The 21,230-nt window shown below is 37.7% G+C and overlaps 2 protein-coding genes across 2 annotated transcripts in view; one reads left to right on the top strand and one right to left on the bottom strand.

Annotated features, from left to right (window-relative positions):
* PLPPR5 (phospholipid phosphatase related 5) overlaps window positions 1-8,000 on the top strand; it is a 180,262-nt gene extending 172,262 nt beyond the window's left edge. The window contains exons 11-12 of the mRNA XM_014939134.1: window positions 1,570-1,647; window positions 6,875-8,000. Coding sequence (XP_014794620.1) covers window positions 1,570-1,647; window positions 6,875-6,901 — 105 coding nt within the window. The 3' untranslated portion in view covers window positions 6,902-8,000. The remainder of the gene's footprint in view (window positions 1-1,569; window positions 1,648-6,874) is intronic.
* Window positions 1-20,327, bottom strand: part of SNX7 (sorting nexin 7) — a 24,378-nt gene extending 4,051 nt beyond the window's left edge. Inside the window, exons 1-7 of the mRNA XM_014939133.1 lie at window positions 20,123-20,327; window positions 18,127-18,237; window positions 17,513-17,677; window positions 16,338-16,539; window positions 14,434-14,633; window positions 10,874-10,960; window positions 4,710-4,862 (exon numbers count right to left, since the gene is read on the bottom strand). Coding sequence (XP_014794619.1) covers window positions 4,710-4,862; window positions 10,874-10,960; window positions 14,434-14,633; window positions 16,338-16,539; window positions 17,513-17,677; window positions 18,127-18,237; window positions 20,123-20,266 — 1,062 coding nt within the window. The 5' untranslated portion in view covers window positions 20,267-20,327. The remainder of the gene's footprint in view (window positions 1-4,709; window positions 4,863-10,873; window positions 10,961-14,433; window positions 14,634-16,337; window positions 16,540-17,512; window positions 17,678-18,126; window positions 18,238-20,122) is intronic.
* Between the last annotated feature and the right edge of the window lie 903 nt (window positions 20,328-21,230).

Raw genomic sequence — 21,230 nt, 5'->3', positions numbered from 1 at the left:
AAAAAAAAAAAAAAAAAAAAAAAGTCTTCCTTCTAGGAAGACATTTAAAAGAAATCTTTATGGCTGAAGTGAGTGAGCGTTCAAAGATGGCTCCTGGCTTTGAAGCGACGTGCACAGAGACAAACTCGCTCAGCCGTGTGGGAGCTTCTGAAGATCACATGAAGTTTGTTAGCTAAAGTCCCAGGCACTGCTAAGGTAGGATGTGATCAACATGCATGAGCAGCTCACTTTTTGCTATGCAACCAAATGACTAGTTACATGCATCACTACAGAGGCCTCTAGGGCAAACAACAAATCTCATCTATTTTTCTACAGTTATACTGGGTAGAGAGGTACATACGGGCTTTGGAGTTAAAGGGAAATTACTGTAATGGGGAAGGAGAATTGTTTTGCCATAAAGAATCTTTTGGATTAATTTATGCCTGTACAACAATGTAGGTCACAGAAATCAACTAAATTATTCTTGAAATAGTTTAGCAAATCAAGAAATTATTTCTATTTTTGGAAGAGAGTAAGCTGTGTCAATACCAACAAGAATCTCACTACATCAAAGATAACTTTAGCTTTTTATCTGATTAAGCTGCAAAGGTTTAACAGGATTAGTTTGACATGAGAAAAATAAAATTAGAGGCTACGCTTTAAAACAAAGGCTCATCCATGCACAAGAAAAAACCATGTTCTTCCAATGCCAAAACTAATTAAATATCATCCTACATTATGAAAAAAACCCCAGCCTTCCTGCATTTACTAGACTGCCTCATGAGCAGTGGAAAACCAAACCCTGGTATGTTTGCTGGATTTATAACGTCTAACTGGTGTTTGGACCAGGCTGCAAAATCTAGCCACTTATTGTGGTGTTTTTTCTGAACAGAATAGGCTAACAAAGTTATTTGCTGAGAAAAATTAAAGTGTTTCTTTTTCTTTTATGGTTTTAATATCCTAGAGACTCTAGTAAACGCATACGGAAAAAATTTGTAAATATTTCATTGCTCTTTGAAGCCAGAGTTCAACATTGCCTGGTTTGGTTTTGCTAATTTGTCCCAGGAACACTTCAGACATGCTCGCTAAATTATACTAATACCATCACCACCAGCAACTTTGTATCTTAATCTGGTTTTGGTAATGCTGCATCTTTAGGGCTCCGCACAATATCTGTCCCTAACTTAATGGAAATACTCCTGGTGATAATCAGCCGTCTCAGCTGTATGCTCCACCCTGTGGACAGGTTGTGATTTCAGATATATTTGGTATATACTTCTTCTGGACTAAGGTGTGCTGTTTCTGCCAACAGTGACACACCTAAGGCATGGGCAAAAGGAGTAAAATAAACGGTATGATGTTAACACATACTTCATTCAGGAACTTTTCTCCGTAGGACAAACAAATTAGTGCTCTTTGCTTCAGAAATAGGCGTAAGGTTCTGAATGTTTAAAAATTAAAACCTTTACATATTGTTTCAGAAAAAACTATTTTAGCAATGCACTTATGGTCATTATTAATACATTATGTTATTTGCTTTAAATCTTTGTGGAATACAGAGACTTAAGCATGTATTCAACTCTTTTCCAGAAGCAAAGTAAAGGAAGTAGAGAAGTCTGTGAACTCTTGAGACCAGCTACAGGAATACCAAATGATTGCTCAGTCATGGTAATTCTTGGCTACTAAATGGCATTATATTTAAATGCATTATAACATAGCTTGTACATTATGACAGGAGAGCGTTCATTGTCACAGGTTTGCATAGGAGCATCCTGTAAATTTGCAACACTGGGCTTTAATTACTGCTTTTGTTACCACAGCATTGAAAGACCAAAGAGATTGGTGATTCCACAGCTGTAGAAACAAAGGAACACTTCTTATTCAACTATATTAAATGTAGATAGTCAGTAAACTGGAAGACTACAGGAATACCTGTATCTGTTTTGAATTAGTAAATCCAGAGAAATATATTATTACAGGTAACACTTTAAAGTAGCACTTCATGTAACATGAACATTAATTCTGCTTAAGGGAGTCCTGCTCTTTTATGCTAGCTAAGTGATGCCTGACAAGTTGACAGCAGAATCCCTAGGCAATTACAATTAAGGAAAAACCCAAACAAATGTAAGGTCATACTCTTTCCCCATATTGTGACAAAGAGGAAATATTTTTTTAGAAATTTTAGAAATTCTAGTGTACTTAGACACACTGCTGTGTTGTGCTTGATCGCACTAGTTTTAGTTCTATGCAGTCTTGAGAGGCTGGATTCTCTCCTGCAAGAGCCACCAGAAAACATGAGATGTCTGTCTCTTGTTACTCTGCAGTTCTCAGAAATTTAAGAGATGCAGAGTGTGGCCACTAACAGGAATGACTCCTGGACAGGTTGTGTGCCTGGCAAATGAAGTCAGCAAGACTGGGGAACAACGAGGAAACACTGCCATGGAGAAGGGACCGGGACACTCCTTATGGAGAGGCAAGAATAGGAGTTGAACTGGTGGGGGGAAAAAGCTGTGGAAAGGAGGAGAAGCAGGTAGTGACTGAGTTAGAAAGCAGGAGATGATTCCTACTAGGAGCTGGGCAACTGAATCATCCATGGCATCCATGGTGCCTGGGACCACACACAGAACTTTCTTGGGGGAAAAAAAGGCAAGAACTAAGATGAGGGATGCTACAGCAAGAAAAGGCTTAGTAAGAATCAAATGGCGCATCAAAAGCATGAACGAGTAATTCAACTTCAGACATGTGAGAGAACGGTAATGATGCAAGTAATGACTGAACAAGTGAAAACCACTGTAACAGGCATGGTGTTTGTTCATGAGTTTAAGGAGTGAGACTCAAACAATAATTGTTAAGGTAGCATTTTGTTTTCTACTTAAAGCATAAAAACCATATTCTGATTCTTAGGTTTCTGAGATTCCCTTCCTGAAGTTTCATTTCCAAACAGCGAAAGCAGATGCCAGGGCTGCTGCTTCTGCTGTTTTCAGGAGTGCATTACACGCCTATAGTTTGTAATAAAAGAGGCTCTGACAGTAATCACTTCTCCAATAATTAACCATCAGCTTTAACCAAAGGACTCAAACAAACATGCACATTTTAGATCAAAACTCCCAATCTAATATTAATTTTATCAAAATCTTGAATGTCAGGATTAAGATAATGATTTTCTGATAAAACAAAAAAAAATGGTAAGCCCTCACTTTGCAAACAAAAACATTCTATGCAGATTTCAATATTCAAGAAAATTGAAATTATGAATAATGTCTCAGTATAAACCAATTTCTCCAGTATTTCAGAGGCTATTTAAGAACCACTGGCAGTTACAGAGATAGCTGAACTATTTTCTGCAGTCTGTGACTTAATGTTAGTAATTTCCTGTAAAGTATGAGCTTTGCCATTCTGAATTACAATTCTAATTCAGCAAAAAGCATTTCTAGACAGGAAAGAGAACCAAAGAATTATTTTTGTGTTTTAATTTAGCTAATCATTCATTAAGAAAATAATCCAATATATTTAGCATCATTTTAACAGACTTATTGCTGGTATAGAAGTCAGAGATCATCAATAACTGAAGAAAATGTGAGAGGATGCCAAGAGCTTGCTGCCTGATTTCAGAAAATATTTTGATCTTAATATCTAACAACAGATTGTCAATGTCCGTGCATCTCACAGAATGTATGTTAATTAATTAGACTTGATGATCAAGAGCTCTGTCTTTTCAATTATGTTTCAACAAAATGATTTGTAAAATCAGGACACTGTCATTGGCTACGACAATGACAATCCATAAAAAGGCAATCCATAAAAAGTTCAAAATACAGCATCAGAAGTTACAGACGTCAACATATATCTGTGAAATTTACTAGTTTATGATTAATAGATGGCTTAATGTATTCCAATGTTTTCCAAAAATATGGACAAATTCTTTTAAAAAATACAAGACATCTGGGATATTTTCAAAATGTGCATTTCAATCAACAATGTCTTCCTCATAAAGAAACTTCACAGAATGTTTAATATATTTTGTTATATATTTTCAAGTTATCTTTCTTAGTATATATTGTAAAAGGGAATTCTTACCAAGAATATTAACTGTGGTATTTGACTTGAAAAGGAAAATCTAATTTCAAGTACATTTCATTCTTTCTGAAGTAGTAAGTAAGGCAATATATCAATTTTATACACTTGCAGCAGTGGTATTTTTTTTGAAAAGTGCAATAAGCTTTTTATATTGACTTCTCAAAATTGTATTGTTCTTCTTTATCCTTGTAAAGTCAGATTATTTCACAAAAGACAATTCCTTAGAGAAATAGCAACAAGGACTTCCTGAATGTGCTGTCTGAAATGGAATCACATTTAAAGGTTTTCCTCAGACAAGATCAAGTCTGAGCCTTCCAGAGGGCTTCTTCATGCAGTTATAGCAAAGATTTCCAAACTGAAATATAGCAGCTGACATTGAACCAAAAAATACGTTCCAAATTGCTGTGGTTAGTAAAACAAGAGTGCCCTCTGTCGATGAGGAACCCAGGATCAACCACTTGGACACAAATATACATTTGCTTGAAACATATTAAATTAAGGATAACTGCCTCCTTCTTCCTGCAAAAATGGGTTCTGAAGGTTAACACAGGTTTGAACTGAAATGCAAAAAATTCCTCCTTAAAGACAACCCATGGACTTCTCCACTGAAATAATCAATGAAAACATAACACTGCTATGAAAAAGTGTTTTACCTCTTCATAATAACGGAGATTATTCTCAGCCACATTAGTGAACGTTGATCTCATATCATACTGCATGTTTTGCTTCCACCTGTCCCAATCTGCTTTCAGAGCATTATTGGCACATTCGACTTTGTCTTCAAGTTTCCCGATCTCTTCTGAGAACTAAATATAAATTGGAAACATTAAAAAATATTAGTAGAGTCACCATTTCAAAAGTGATTGAAATCAAGTGATTGTATTGCAGACAAACAGAACTGCAGAATCAAGGTTGGCATTTAACTTAGCACAGAAAATTATTTCCCAGGGATATATTTAGATTTTATTCTTAATTAATAAGTGGGTAAAATTTCTGAAATATTAATAACGAAAATTCTAGACCAGAATTAAAGTGTTGCTGAAGATATTTTTATTGACTGAGAAGTTACAGACTCTAGCTTCACTAGCACCTGACAGCAATGCAAATAAAAAAGAAAATATAGAGGGCTCTGCTGAAGCAGAATTGACTATACAAGTTAGATGCCAGAAAAACTGAGAAAACCCTGAGAGAACCTTTGACAACCTGAGGAGAAACCAGAACAGGGAGAAGACAGCAGAAATCAAAAGCACAAACTTCCTGATTTCTTGCCTGTCACCTTGCCATCTTTTCTTGTGGAACTAGCTTCTGTGTGACCATGTGGGGGAGAGAGAAATACAGCAGCAGAGAAAGAAATTAAACCAAAGGACTTCTGCAGAGAAGAAACTCTTTCGCAGCGATCCAGGATCAAAAACCTTGAGGGCTACTCTACAGACGTAATTTTCTTCTAATTACTGTAGATGCACAAAGTGACTTTTCAGCTAATGGGAATGAGTAAGTAGACAGAAGCCCTCTCTTTAATGAGCCTTCTAGTCCTCTCAATAATTTTGTTACCTATTATCATTTACTAATCAGCTGTGTCAGCTCTGGCTGGCACCCAGTCACAGAAGGAGGTACATCTTCTGCAGCCACAGTGCAAATTCATCTGCTGGGACTGCACGGCACCTGTCTGCAGCAGGAGGGAGGTCAGGGAGAAACACCACCACCAAAGAACATCAAGCAGGAAAAGTTAATTTCTTTGAATTGTTGCCATTGCAACCCAAGTCCCATACACCTTCCTCTTCTTCCTTGTATTCTGCTGTCAGGCAAGTTGCTGTTTCCTCATACAACACCCTGTAAAGTTGAATGGCTCCTCGTTCTCTGTTGCAGGGCTGGTGCTTTCATTGATATGAACTCCAGGATTCCAGAATTAACTTCCAGGATTTTCAAGGAACGCTTAGGCTATTGGCAGAATGCAGATATGCCAAAATTCAGAGCAGGATGTGGATAGTCCTGGTGTGCCACCTCCAGCTTGAGCGGCGCAGGGAGGACAGTGTCCCAGTGCAACAGCCGGCAGTGCTGCTGCCATCAGACAGGCACGAGGACGCAGCGCTGCCTGGAACGGGGACAGAACCTGAGCCCAGCACCTCATTCACAAGCTCCCAATTCAGTCTGACATACTAGAATCCTTCAGCTCTTGAAGTAGCCAAAAACTCCTTAGCTAGTAAAACTGAAAATTTCATCTGAATGGATCTTCTCCACATTCCACAATATACAGATGAATAAACATTTTTAGCTGGACTTGATTGCTACACTGGTTTTCCTTGCCACACTTCTAGATTAATGAAATACTATTAAGCAAGAACAAAATGCAAAATATTATTTCTACTTTACTGAAAAGCCCAAGTTCACTTATCTAGCCGGACCAGTAATCAAATTATGGACAAGGGTAATTTCAACTGCCAACACTGTATTCAATACAAAATGGTTAACCCAAAATTTTAATGTGGGGAAATTACCTGTAAAGTATTTACAGGCAGCTGGATTTGGTATTTTGGGCATGTCCCAAGTTAACTGCCTTTCCTCCAAATACCAAAAATGAATGCACACAGAATACTGAAAGCAGTGAATATTTTTAGATTATTTAAAGCAGGAAAGGCAGTTGAAAACCATTTTCTGCTTTTGCAAGAAAAAAGTCCCCATATGGGGATGAGCAAGGCTACACACGTAAAGAACTTATCTGACTTAGAAGTCCTGGCAGCAGCAGCAGCTTCCCTTTGTCTCATTCTTCATATCTTTAAGACATTTATTTTACAGTTTGTTTTTGTCTTGCCTTTTCTAGGAGCTACGAATTTCTTCCACGGTGTAGTCAAAATGTGATGTGGACAGGCAGACTGTTCTACATCCCTGCCTGGATACGCGGTTTAAACATCACCTCTAAAGCCCAAAAGAAACAGTGTGTTGTATCAAGCCAAGAGTTGGACTTAAGGCCTAAAGACAGCATTAGGCCACACTTCGTCTCAAGTAGAGAGGCTTAAGACCTACTTTTTCGCAACTGAAAAGAAACATAAATGTCACCCTTTTCAGCTGCCTCTACAGCAGAAATCAAAGAAGAATGGCTTGGTCTCAACAAAACCATCTACCCAGTCTCTTCCTCATTTACAAGGTGTAAATTGTTACAATTTATCCTGCAAATTAAATATGCTTCCGGATCTATTTTCTTACATTGATCTCACTTTGGTGTGATAAATTGAATCTCACGCAAGTGATGCCCAGAGGACAGCGTGGTGCTAATCAGAGATGGGACCACGGGACAGGAAGGTGGGAGCCAGACACTGCTGGGCAGAGCCCCGCCAGATGTGAACCAGTGCCACCTGTAGCCAAAGAGCCTTGGCTCAACAGCCAGATTACCTAGTAAGTGACACAGCAGTTTACACGATCTCACTATGCAAAATAGGATGCTATTTCTATCTGCTACATTAATTAATCCTACAGCTTGGTGATAATAACTGTTTTTAGCCTGCAGTTAAAAAATAAGCTATATTCAGAATGTGATAGATTCAGCATTTCATCTCTTTACTACTCAGTTTCAAGCCTGAACACTAGAATCCTTAAGTTAGCATTTAATGCTTATCTGGTTCTGTCAGAGCACATTACACCAATCTTTTGTCAGAGTTACTATTACCACTAGTGGCAGTACCAAAACTGTTAAAAACTCACAACCACAAAGGGATGTGCTAGCACTGCTGTGTATGCCTTCAGAATGGAGCATGGGAGCGATGGAGCCACAGACTCCAGCATCTTTACAGCCAGGGGTCTGGAGGTAAGAATGGTCTAGATAAGCAGGAGGACACCAAAGTCCTCCCAGATATCTCCGTCAGAGCCTGCATCCAACATCAGTCATCAAACCTTCCATACATGAAATAACTATCTTCTTCGTGGACTAAATGTTGGAGCAGGGGAGAAGTTTTTGGCTTTTTAGCAGCAGCACAAGGAGCTTTCTAAAAGCCCAGTGGCAGAAGCACAGCTTAAGAAAACGTTTTTTTTCCCCAGCCAATGAGCCTAAGATCTTGTAAGGTTTAATTTGCAATTCCAGCCTATTTCAGCTGCACTGACCTTGGGGATGTTTTGTATTCTCCTGCTGTATAACCTCCTGTTTGTTAAATCATTTAATGTTTGCCGTGACCAATGCTAAAGATCTCACAGCCTTTTATCGGCTCTAATGACAGTCTGAGATTCCTTATCTGTGGTGGAAATGTACTTCAAATGAGATTAGAGTTCATGCCACTCATTGTCAGCAGAATTTCTGGCTACTCGATTACACTGACAAGTTCAATCTGACACCTATGAGATCATTAGAAGCTACATGGATTCTGCTTAGGAATAGAAATGTGCAAATACAGCCAAACTCAGTGTTTGACACCAATTCCAATAACAGCACCGGTGTTATGACCACCTCTTATTTTGAAATCAGTCTGGTGAAAAATGTCAGCAAAATATTTCAATACATAAGAAAAATTAAAACATAGTAAAAAAACTGAGTAAGAAAACAGTTAAAAGTTACTTGAATGTTTAAAAATAGCAGTACACTATTCTCTGTGGCCAAACTATCATTAACAGAAAAAAACCTTCAAATTCTAATTAAGAAAAGAGTCTTCAGGATACAGCTGTCACTCAATTAGAGAACAGAGGATTTTATGATCAGATTAGACTAACAGACATCTGTTTACTGCTCTCGTGAGACTGCAAGGAAAATCAGGCTCTCAGGATTTTTTGAAGTGAGTAAGAAATAGAGGGGTTGGAAAGATAAAGCAAAGATCCAAACACCTGGGTAATCAGACTGTCCAGAGGCTTTTACCAAAACTGTAAACACAATTTTGGAAACACTAAAACAGTGAAAAAAGACCACATTGTGCAAGCTGATCTCAAATTTTACTGGAAGCAAGTACAAACATCTCATTATGGAGTAAACCATTGTCAATATCTAATCAACATGGTGTGATCAATACTGTGCTAAAGGGAAAAATATTTCTTTTTGTCTGTAACAGTTCAGGAAAAGAGAGTGCATGCACCTTGTCTGAGGACTCCATCAAATTATAAGAGAAATACATTCTGGAAAGACCACATCCTGCCAGGCAATGTTCCCTTCCCTGCAGTGGAGAGCAATAAGACTAGCTGCTAAACAAGCTGTATGAAATTGGAATTCATCACTGAATTGCTCTGTGCAAATGTAACTGTCTTGAGCAGATTGCCAACAAACCATACAAATGGGAAGTACTGATGAAAAGGGATGTTGAAATGTTGTTGGAACTAGCTGCTTACAAAGTAACTTGCGCAATGACCTGTAACACTCCTTTCTGCCAGAATAAATTCTTAGAATCATAGAATCACCGAATATCTCAAGTTGGAAGGGACCCATAAGGATCATTCTTCATATATACCGTGCTTTCAGATGCGGTGCAGCTAATGCGTGCTGCTGGCCTGGGGGGCACCCATGGTGTGGGGTGCTGGGGACACGGGCAGGCAATGGGAGGAGCAGGCTATGGCCTGTGCCCTCACAAGGCAGCGTGGGGACTCGGTGGCCTGCAGCCAGCAGAGGGGTAGGACCTGCCATCGCCACCCCAACTCCCAGCCTAGGGGCCTTCTCCAACTCACCATCCTCCGTGCATTTTCTAACAGCTTCAAACTTTATACCTAAACTAAGGACAGAGGACAGAAGAAGCAGCAGAGGAAGTAGAGAGACGAAAACAGATTAGAGAACACAAAAGCAGTGAAATGAGAGGACAATATAAGATTTAAGTCAACTGAATTTCTACTTCAGGAAAAAACAAATCCAGAGGTATGCACTTACTGTCCCACTGCAGTGCACAGAGGCAAATTGTTACAAAATATACCATAGCCATGGTAGATATAAGACAGTGATAATATATTCTTATTTATGCAGCTCGGTGACAAGAAATCAAATAAAAATATGCATTTCAAGTGCCAAAGCTATCTAAACAGCTCATCTTTACATAAAAGCTAATTACGACAACCCTAATAAAAAGTATCTGAAATGTCAAGGACTTTCTCCTTTGATGTACTAAAAAGTTACAGTGATTACTATTTAGTCATTTTTATATGTTATTTACACCGTATAACACGTTGTGTTAACACTGTACTTAAAGGACGCTATTTAGGCTGGAGAGTTAAACAATCAAAAATTTTAAAAATGCCAGTACCCATCCCAGAATTTCCTTTTAATTGGCCCACTGAGCCTCGCTGATGGGTTTGGGGATGCCTGCCCCCATGGGCTACCAGTTACAGTCTGACCTTGTAGAGTGAGTGAAGGTGTCGTAACAGAAGGAAAAGAATTATCCCTGGGGCCAACCAAATAAAACAAGAACCTGAAAGAACAGAATCCAGAACTTTTTATTTTAAATAAGTTTAATGAACAGTTTCCTGATTCTAACCACCTCCTCTCCCTCTCCTACATCAATGGAGCAGCAGCTGCAAAAGCATTGCAGCAAATCTTACTTTCCTTTAACTCCCAGTGTGGAAGTAAACACAAACACTAAAAATAAGCCACGGAACAGCCTGTGTTGACAAAACACAGTGGTCACCCACTATTACCAGTCCTTTGCTCCAGCAGCCTCTCTACTGAAGTTTTGCATCTTTCTTGTGATTGCCTTTGCCTGGCATGCAAAGCCACAGAGACCAAACATTTTCAGAATAAGTATGAGAATTATAAAGACAGCATCCAGTTACAAAGTATGGCTTCAGAGGACAAGCTTTCTTCAGGGGATCATATTTTGCACTTAGAATAAGGCCTGGAATATTTCAGCTTTCTGTACATACTCACCAGATCCTTTTCTGGTTTTTTATTGGCTAAAGCATCAATTTTGGAGTCAAGCTCGCCTTGAATTTGGTCTCTCCTTTTCAAAACACCCTTGATAGAAGATGAAAACAAAAAAGAAGTAAACCGCACCAAATTTTAGCCATCTATTCAGAAGACCATCAAACAACTCAGCTATTTAGTAAATTAAGCAAGATCACAGAATAATGCCATTTCATAGTTTTGACATGATACATGTACTTTCCTCAAAAAAAAGAAATCTTAAAATCAGGCACTGAAGACTTATTTCTCAATACCTGTATTTTATCTTAGATGTTTTTCAAGAATATGAGGAAATCCAAAATCAGTGTTGCAAGAATCTGCCATACAGTACAATTGCTATTTTATGACAAAAACCGCAACAGTAATTTACTTAGTATCAGCTCAGCTTACTATATGTTCATATTTTAAAACAGCAACACAAGTTCGCCAGATCTCATGACAGAAGTATCTTTGAGTAAAGGTTACAAAATATAGTAGGATAAATGACAAAAAATGGTATACCATGCATTATTGAAATTGTGACTTTAACCTTCGATATTATTTTGTAAGTGCCAAACGTAGCTCAGTAAAAACAGATAAAATTATCATAAAAATGATAGATGTTCTAGCATTGACATATGTGCTTATTTTCAGTATATGTAATTATTTCCTTCTTTAAAACTGTCTTACCAGGTACTGGATTTTTTAGCATAACGTCAAAAAATAATTAGAAAGGGGAAGGAATGTTACTTGTTAAACTACAAACAGGAATGGTATTACAGATTAAATTTCCATTCCCGATCCTCATTTGCTCTGTGACCTTGAGGAAGCCTTACAAATTTCTCTTTGCCTTAGTTTCCTCATCTATAAGAGCACACTCAGGTGTGCTTATCTTGCAGAAATGTTGCAAGGCTTTAGTCCTTTTAAAGAAAAAATCAAAAGCAGGACCTATATAATTACAAATCTAACAACCTTCTTTTACGTTACCTTGCCACAACTGGTTTTACTGCTTCTTCTGTATATACTAAAGAGATTTTCAGTATTCACCTCTAGCACAGGGCATGTTGAAACAGCACAGGGCACAAGCAGCTCTACCTTCTCTAGCTGTTTTATTTGACTGAGTTCTCTTTGAAATCTTGTCACTTTAATAAACAGAATAATTTAGGAGGTTAACTTAAAAATAATTTTTCAAGGTTTCTTTTTGAACAAGTATTCACTAGAAAAATTTGGTAAGACTGACTGGACAATTCTTAGGAATAGATTAGCAATACATACTAATGCTCATAAATCTATGTTTCAATAGTTCAGAATGTCTTTTGGTTAGATAAATACAGAAAATGTTTAGCTGTTAACAACAGAAGCGAAACAAATACATCTGGAACAGTTTTTTCTTTGTATTAGAAATGCTTTCTCCTTTTTAATCCTCCCTTTGCCTCTTTTAAAACTATTTTAATGACTTTGTCACGAATTTGTAACAAAAAATAGTATTTTGTTACAAATTGTGACAAAAAATGACTATTTATCACAAATCCTCCTTAAATTACAAGATAAAACAAATTCTTTTAATATTAATGTGCCACAACTATAGACAAAGTCTGACTTTTAATGGCAAACAGAGGCCCTGTGTTTTTAGAACATATCATTACACTTTTACAATTTTTTTGTATAATATTTAATAGCACCCTGCCACAAAACCCTCAAATAATTGTATGTGGGCCCATAACCAATTTATTGCTGCAATTTGTACCCTGAGGCACAGCACTACTCTGCGCTCCCCAGATTTGTTCAGTGAGTCAGTTCAGAAGAAGCCAGTCCAGATGTAAATATTTTAGCTATGAATTCATCTCTTTCCCCAGTTGAAGGCTGAGCTCCCGAGACTGGAATATACAAGGATTGTATTATATTGTATTGTATTGTATTGACCACACCTTCTGCTGCACTTCTGCGTGTGATCTTGGCAGCACAAAGGTCCCTCTGATGAGGGGTTAAACAGACCTCTGAAAGCAGGTTTTACTAGTGTGTGACTTCTATTGTATTTTCATCGTGACTAGTAGTTCCCTCTCCAAATTGCAAGACGGAAGTAAACTATAGGAAAAATAAAAATCAATGGCAAATGAAAGGAAAACAGTTGTAGAACAGGAATGAGCTATTGGAGGAAAATTCTCCTCTGGACAAGACCTGAAGGCAGCCTAATGCTGCATTGCAAGTGTTGCATGAAGAACACTTCAAGCAGAAAAAAAAAAAAGCAATGGGCAACAGCTACTTGTAAGACGTGCATGAAGAGCCAGGTCATCACCCTGGGGTTTGTCCACAGAAACCTCTCTGTGCTCTGGACAAAAGAGAACACCTGGGAAAGGGTGAGCCAGGCTGCAGACTAGAAGGCAATGGGCAGGCTCTCTTCAGCAGCATGAAGGCTGGGACCACTCATGGGTAACAGACTAGGAAATTCTGAAATATAACTTCAGAAGCGGGGGAGAAGAAGACCACCTGCAATTGCCAGGACATTTTAGTAAACCAGTACTTACCTCCATCTACCTGTGTGTACATCTAAATAATGAGGCCTGTGAGATACAGGACATTTTGTATGGCCCCTCTTTCAGTGAACTGCAGTCATTTCAGCAGTAACTCTTAGCCTCTCAGTAGCTAAGCCTTCCTGAGAAACTGGCAGCGCCCTGCACAGTGCCGGCAAAGGCTGAGTTAACCTGGGTCTTGCTCTGCCCATGGTCTCTAACACACTCGCAGCCCCCACTCAGAAAGCACTGCAGAAGGAGCTGGGTTCCCAGCAGAGAGGCAAGAACAGATACTGCAGCTTGCATTGCTCAAAACCTAGACAAAGAGGGGTTTGTACACATTTTCTCCTTTCTGGAGGCAGCAGAGTGGGAACTATGACATGCTGAATTAGGTTACTTAATTATGTTGTTTATTCATCAGCACTGAGTATCAGTTCTGAAGACTGATTTTTTACATTCTCTCCAAGTGTAAGAAAAATATGCACATAAAGGGAACATGGAAAAGACTAACACGTGCTTACATAATGGCATAGGAACTGGAAGTTCCCTGCTGTTCTTGAAAAAGAAAACATAGTTTAGGAACATCTCCTAGAAAAGGAAAAACCTCTCCACTCCTTTTCCCCCACACAATCTGCTACTCGATGAGTTCATATTTCAGCAGTGTCAGAGGAGGCTGTTCTGAGCTGCTGTTCCCCAAAGCTTTCTGTGCTCCCACCTCTCTGCCACAGTGCAGAGCTCTCTGAAGATGGCCAAACAAGACACTCTTTAGCCCAGCCACTAAGGGCAGCCTGCCATGCAAAATGTCAGCCTCTTCTCAGCTGGAAGGGGTGCCTCTTGCCTGATGAACAAGGGAAACAGGACAAACCAGATTCCCTGCTGCGGGACAGCTATCCTACCCTGGGCACCTTCAGTAACAACTGCAAATACAGGGACTGCAAAATCATTTCCATCATTTGCAAATCCTCTTCCAGTGTTTGTCACTGGACTAAGCCAAACTTTATATACAGCCATAAGCAATCCTTTAGGAAACCTTACCATCAGAATTTCACTGTAGAGAACGTATTCGTGTAAAATGGGCAGCAGGTTTTCCGAGAGCCCTGCCATTCGCTTCTCCGTAGCCTTGCAACACTTGTCGATGCAGCTGGCGACACCTTTTAGGGAGTCTGCTATATCTTCTTCCGACGCTGACCAGAGTGTGTGGATGGGGCCATATTCCTTCATTTCATTAAAATACTCTTAACAGGAACATATTCACATATTAGTCTTTTGTTCATTATAGATGTTTACGTGATTGCAACCTCATATTTACTATAACAAAGCAAGAGACTGAAGCTAATGTTTAAATTTGCTCAAACTACCACAATAAGTAAACTGCAGTTTATGAATCAACTAATCAATGAATGTATTGTATAAGTAGTTCCTGGAAACCTATCAGCAAAAATACCCCAGTCATTTTAAAGGACACATACACTCTTAGACCTGGTGGTTTGTATTCTGTTCACCCAATGATCTGAATTACTTCATGTTGTCTTCAAACAGAGAGACATGAGCCGTAGCAACCCTGGGCAGGAGTCAGTCTGACTTGCTTCTACTGCCCTGAATTCTTTTGCTACAGTAATGTTCCAAATCCCATTATTAAAACTAGTATCCTTAGTATATCCCCAAAACTGCAGAAGGCACACTGAAGTTCACTGCAGTTCTGCAGGTGCTATCTCATTCAGTAGTATTTATTAATCTAAATACATGGATATCCTGTGAATTATTTCTCTTGTGTCTCCAGGCCAAGTGATAATCTGTAAGAAGAAGGAAAAAGGTCCAGAATTTAGTGTGCCATTTGGCAGAACTAAACTTGGGCAAGGTTTGGTATGACCTTGGAAGCTGCATGTTCACAGGAGGGTACTGTGAACACAATGGTCATGTACTGGAAACAATTTTATTGCAGCTGAGTTTATACTGAAGAAATGTCCAAGAAAAGATGAAAGGCAGATGTGTGCCATGAAGAGTATAATGTTTACTTTGAGATGAACTGGACCAAAAAAACCTCCATGGGAGATATAATTAAGAGTCCCATGTTAAGCTATGCTAAACAGGAATGTTCTCTGAATCACAGCTATCAGCAGTTCATATCCACAACAGTGCTGCCCTGTACACAAGCCTTCTACCAAGTGCTATTCAGAAAATCTAGAAAGAAGATATAACCTACAGCATTTGGGAGCATGTCAAAATTCAGAGGGTTTTCCATGAAATATTTTGGCACTGGTGCCTTGAACCTACAGACCTTAGCCAGCTATTTCCACTGAAATAAACAATATCAAAAGAAACACTTTTCATCAATGTGTATTTTCCTTTTATAAGACCCCTCCAATTTAGCGAGGACATGCTGAGAGCCAGTACTGCACAAGGAAGCATGAAGGCTCAGTTATTAAAGAACAAAGTGCAGCTCTTCAAATTATATTATATAGACAATAAAATCCCTCAAGTGCTGACTAGTGGAAATTGTACTGAACAGGCAGAACACAGAAAAAAGGTACATAATGAAACCAAAAAAGAGATCTGGAACCTAAACAGCATTATGCTAGTATGAGACAGCACAGAAAACTGTGACTATTTACATTCCACTGGAAGTACAAACCAAAAGGTCACGCAACTTTCCAAAAGCACAAGTAACAAGATAACCATACTTGATACGTTTTCTTCTTTCTAACTTCCTTATCAAGTAGTTCAATGACACGTTCAAACTCTTTGTATTAACAAGTTATTCAAACTAACTTGAAAGTCGCCAAAACAATGACCATTATGAAGAGCACAGTATAAACACAGATCTCCCTTTTCTCCTGCTAGCCAGAAAGAGAATTTTGCCTGGCACAATGAAAACTAATTCACTTTTCCAATATATTAATTTCTTAAATCAATAAAACCAATACTTGTTTTCTACTTACCCCTTTCTTCCTTGTAAATTCTATGAGCTATTTTGTCTAGTACGTTTATTTTCTGACTAAATGTTTCCATGTAATCGTTCATTTCTGTAAACATTTCAGGACGATTTTTAACTCCTCCTCTTACTGAGGATGCTACAGCTCTGACGGTCTGTCCCATCCTGCTCAGCAAACCGGGACCCTGCTTCTTGTGTGAGGAGAGCTCCTGGAGACAGAACAAGCTGTGCTTACTTCCATGTACTTTTTAAAATTCTCTGAATATAATGCATAATTTAAAGATTTAAAAAAAAAAAAACAACAAACCCCAAACTACATAAATAAGCCTCTGTGTATCTTTTTACTGTATAAATCTCACTTTAAAATTATTAGACCTATGTCAGAACCATACCTGTCATGTGCACTTATTAGCTAAGCCTTTCTGGGCAAACACAAGCGTGTCGTGTGTCACATTCTCACAAGAATGATTAAAGATGGCAGAGAACCTTTACCCTTTCATTCCTTAGGGTGACTGACTTAGTTTGCAATTTAGCCTTTCGAACAGGAAACCAGAAGCAATGATTGCAGAAATATAGTCATTGAGAAAAGCAAACAATGTTCCTACTGGAGGAAGTAATCCATCTTTTTATGGCAACTCTTTTAATATGCTGCTGGAATAACCTTTGCTGAAGTTGAGAGGCAGGCTTTTCTGAGTACAAAACCTCAATTTTCAACTGGACTCATCTTGCAAAAATACAACAGGAAATTCAAAGGCTGTATTTTTCTTTTATGAGACTAGTCTAACTTAAAAAAAAAAAAAAAAAGATGAAAAAGACAGTGCCATGCTTAAACAATAATCAATTTAAAATACTACTTTCCATATAATCTTGGAAGCTTATACATATACTAAAAAGCATGCAGTTGAATTTTGAGAATTTGCCACAAAAATTAAAAATGCAGCCATGAAAACTGCTGTGGAAGGTACAGTAGTATGTACGGCCAGACGCACGATTCCCAAAGGCATACAAGAAGAGGTTATCTCAGAGGATGAATATTCCATAAATCCCCTGCCTTCTTCTGACACTTCTGTAACAGGCCATGAGAGGACACTACTGAATACTGAACTGGGGAGACTCCTGATATACTCTGCTAACACAAGACGAGGGTTCACATAACTGGAAATAAAAATAAAGTCATTTTACCCAGGCCTGCGCAGTAAGAAAAATTTTGAAGTCTTCATTAAAAGTTAAAGTTGGATGATCAGCAATACGGTTCAAAAATTTATGTAAAGCTTTTCTTCGAGTCTCAATGAATTCATCATTAAACCGTTCGACCATTCCTTTCATTATGAATTTTTCAGGCAATGGCTAAGGAAAAAAGAAAAAAATATTTTGTATAATTTGCATAATATTAATGGTATTATAATAGTTCTTCTACTTACTAAAAACCATCAGTATATCTTGGTTTAGACCAAAAAACATAGCTATACCTTGTAGAACCGACCATTGTGGGTTCTATACCTTGCAAAATCCAAATTGTTATAAAGTGGTATAAAATGGTTCTTGTAGCACACAGTGCAGAAGAATACAGATACAACTAAGAAAAATGGAAATAAATTACTGCAAATGGCACAATTACAAACATAAGAATACCTTTATGGGATTTCTAATTATCACATATGTATAAAGCTAATGAAACTAGGTTGGTTTAATGTTTGTGAGATTTCAGAAACTGAAGAAAGATCTCAAACATCTCTATATAAGATTGGAGCCATCTTGTAAACAAATAAAAATAACTTAAGTTTTAGCAAACGAACAGGAATAATCAATGTTGGATGTGCTTCTTCAAGTTTGCTTTTCAACCAAAGGAAATCCTGATACCGTCTTCGAACTTCATATTCACTGGAGTCAAATTCACCACGAGATGTCTGAAAACCAGAAGCAGAAAAAACAGGCCCAGGTTAGAAAATCAGAAAGAAAGAACAAAACAGTTTTAGATGCTGGAGAAAACTGAGTACTTAAAGGGGGTGCATACATGCTTCTATTTTGCCCATGTTATTTGCTTGCTGGTTTTTGAAGTGCAATCATCAATCACTTGGAGAGATAAAACACATCCCATTTAGCAAAAAATCAAAGTTCTATTGTAAAAAAAAAAAAAGGAAACAGAAAGAAAGCCCTAAACTGCATACAGAGTGACTTATAAAAACTAGCCTACCACAATGTTTCGAAGATTTCAATCCTAATTTTAGTGTGGCATTTTCCTTTTAGAAATCATAGTTACGTTCATTGCTTTTAGGGCACTTATTTTAAAGTTATCAGTAATCTATGAGTAAGGAAAGTCCATTTTTTAGCATTCTGAAAAAAGCCCCAAATAGCTGACATATGTCCTTGGGACCTGCTGACACTAGTCAACAATCCCCACATTCAAAACATGAAAACTTCAGCATATCATAGCAATAATGCTTCTTGTGCTGCTTAATGGATTCTGAATTCCATCATCAATTCCAGTTTTGTAGCCTTTTGCTAGAACTTGCCAACAAACCATTAATGCCTAGAAAAGATGCTTATTACAGTGTTGCAAATTTGCCAGACTGTGAGATTTATTTTATCACTGCTCTATCTTCTAGAATCAAGCCACAAAGAGCCCGTGTTGTCATTGAAGTAATATGTGCTGTTTAGCATTCATTGTTGCACAGAGATTTATAATGTGATGCAAGTAAATTCTAAAAACCTCAAAACACGCTTATGTAATCTAAACATTTTTGAGGGGTGAGTGAAAATTTTTCAAGGTATGTGGGAGGAATGCTATTACTTTATCATCAACAACCAGCACTTCAAATTAAACATGATAAGAAAGGATAGAGTAGATAAAAAAGCAAAAGCAATCCACCTTATAGCCCTTCCATACTTGCCTGAGGAAAAAATGTTTTCTCATCTACAAAAACATGCACAGAATGAAAATTCTGTTAGCAACCTAATGAAGATAGCTCTCTTCCTACTCTTTAAATATTTTATGAGGAATTGATATCTTCTCTTACTTAAGGATGAGTAATTCCCATTTGAAAATTTGGTTTTAAATTAATCTTTTTAAAAGGACTCAAAGTAAAATAAATTAACAGTGCAATTCTCAAAATGCAGCCTGCACAATCTTTGCTGGTAACCCCAGAAGAGCTGGCTAGTCTCACAAGGCTTAGTTTCTTCCTTATTTCCAGCAAATAATTTGTATTCTGGACAGCTAAAAATACACTCAGTTGTCTCCTATTACTGTTTTTTCATTGGAGAATTGTGGCAGTTTTCCCAGAAATCAAATGCAACTGTAAACGTGAAACAAATGTCCGTGTGATAGTGGATGTTGCAATTACAAAAGAATGGAATTGAAAGACTTTGTAGCAGGTAACACTTATGCAAGACAAAAGACTGCTGGCCTGCAAGTGATCCAAAAGTCATAAATACTTGGGCTAATACAGTGTCTTTGAACTGAATCAGTCCTTCTGCTGTTTCACATTCCTGCTGAAGATCACAATAGAAAATGTTTTTCTCATATAGAACTGGCTGTTCAGTTGGCTGTTGAAGAATTATTAGCTATTTTCCCAGCTTAAAAGGTCTAAGCACCTGTATGTGTAGACTTACACTGATTTTTTTTTTTCCCAGAATGTAATGCACAGTTTCATACAGTTTAAGTGGTCTGTAAATTATCGCAAAAGCAGAGTATAATTTAAATTTAGTAATATCCCAGAGAATGGCATGCAAGAAGAGTGAAAATGCTACTACAGTTATCAATATAAGCCATGATAGCCATGAGTAGATGCTTACCTTTGTGACCACTCTGTATGTGATAAATGTTTCAATGGCTGTAATGTGACTTTCAGGATCATCGACGGTAATGAAGAGATCTCTTAATTCTGGTTCATCTTCAAATTTATACTGGTTTATCATTGATGAGGGGGATATTGGCATTGAAGGACTGAATGAGTTTACCTCACCCAGTGATGTATCCTACAGATAAGACACGAGAACATCCATATCAATACAGCTGTATATACAAACACACACATGCAAACACCTCAGAAGATAAAATAACAGGCTTTTAAACAGTCTGGTAAAACAGATAAAACATATAGCAGATGAAGAATTATATAGTACATGGCAAATCCATTATCCTTTTCAGTATCTGCTTCGGTGAGGATGTAAGAAATAAGAATGAGATTTATTCTAAGGCTGATGAAAGAGCAAAATGCTACCATTTGACAAGAATGTTATGCATAGCTAGAGAGAGCACTTGCCTATGAATGCTAAAATTAGTTATGAATCCAAGCACTCAGTAATTGTGTAGGATACTTACCAGCTTTATTAAAATTGTTAGAAGCCAGTTACTCGGGACTTACGAAGTTTGAATTATTTCTAATAACCTGAACAAGGTGGATAAAAAGTGGTGATTTTAAAAGAAAACAAGACAAAATCCAAATGAGAATTTTTATTGAAATTGGACATCTAGGTTTGCCTACATTTTAAAATGAAGTTTGAAATGGAAAACTTTTACAGAGATATAAATTCAGTCTTTTTAAAAACAGTTAAGTAAGGATGCAGTACAAATTTGTTGCTTAATTTCTAAGTGGAACCACTGTTTTGCTGAAGTGAGAAACCACTTTTTGATAGTGCTGACCACTTCCACCGCAGTTCTCTAAGAATATGCCCCACAGCAGCTGCTTCTGCTCAGTGCATTCAATGGTGATCACTCAAACGCTGAGGAACTGCGGGGAAATTAGAAACAGGCGAAAAAATCTCATTTTCTTTCTTAGATGCAAGTCTGGATGAGATCTACTCATCTAAAATCTTGAAGGATACGGTGGCTAGGAAAATCAATTAAATTCACTAACACTATAAAAGAGCATAATAGATGAATAAATCACTAAAAATAATA

Source organism: Calidris pugnax, unplaced genomic scaffold (assembly GCF_001431845.1).
Source record: "Calidris pugnax isolate Ruff unplaced genomic scaffold, ASM143184v1 scaffold18, whole genome shotgun sequence".
Classification (NCBI taxonomy): Eukaryota; Metazoa; Chordata; class Aves; order Charadriiformes; family Scolopacidae; genus Calidris; species Calidris pugnax.
This window is presented reverse-complemented; position numbering and strand designations above follow the sequence as displayed.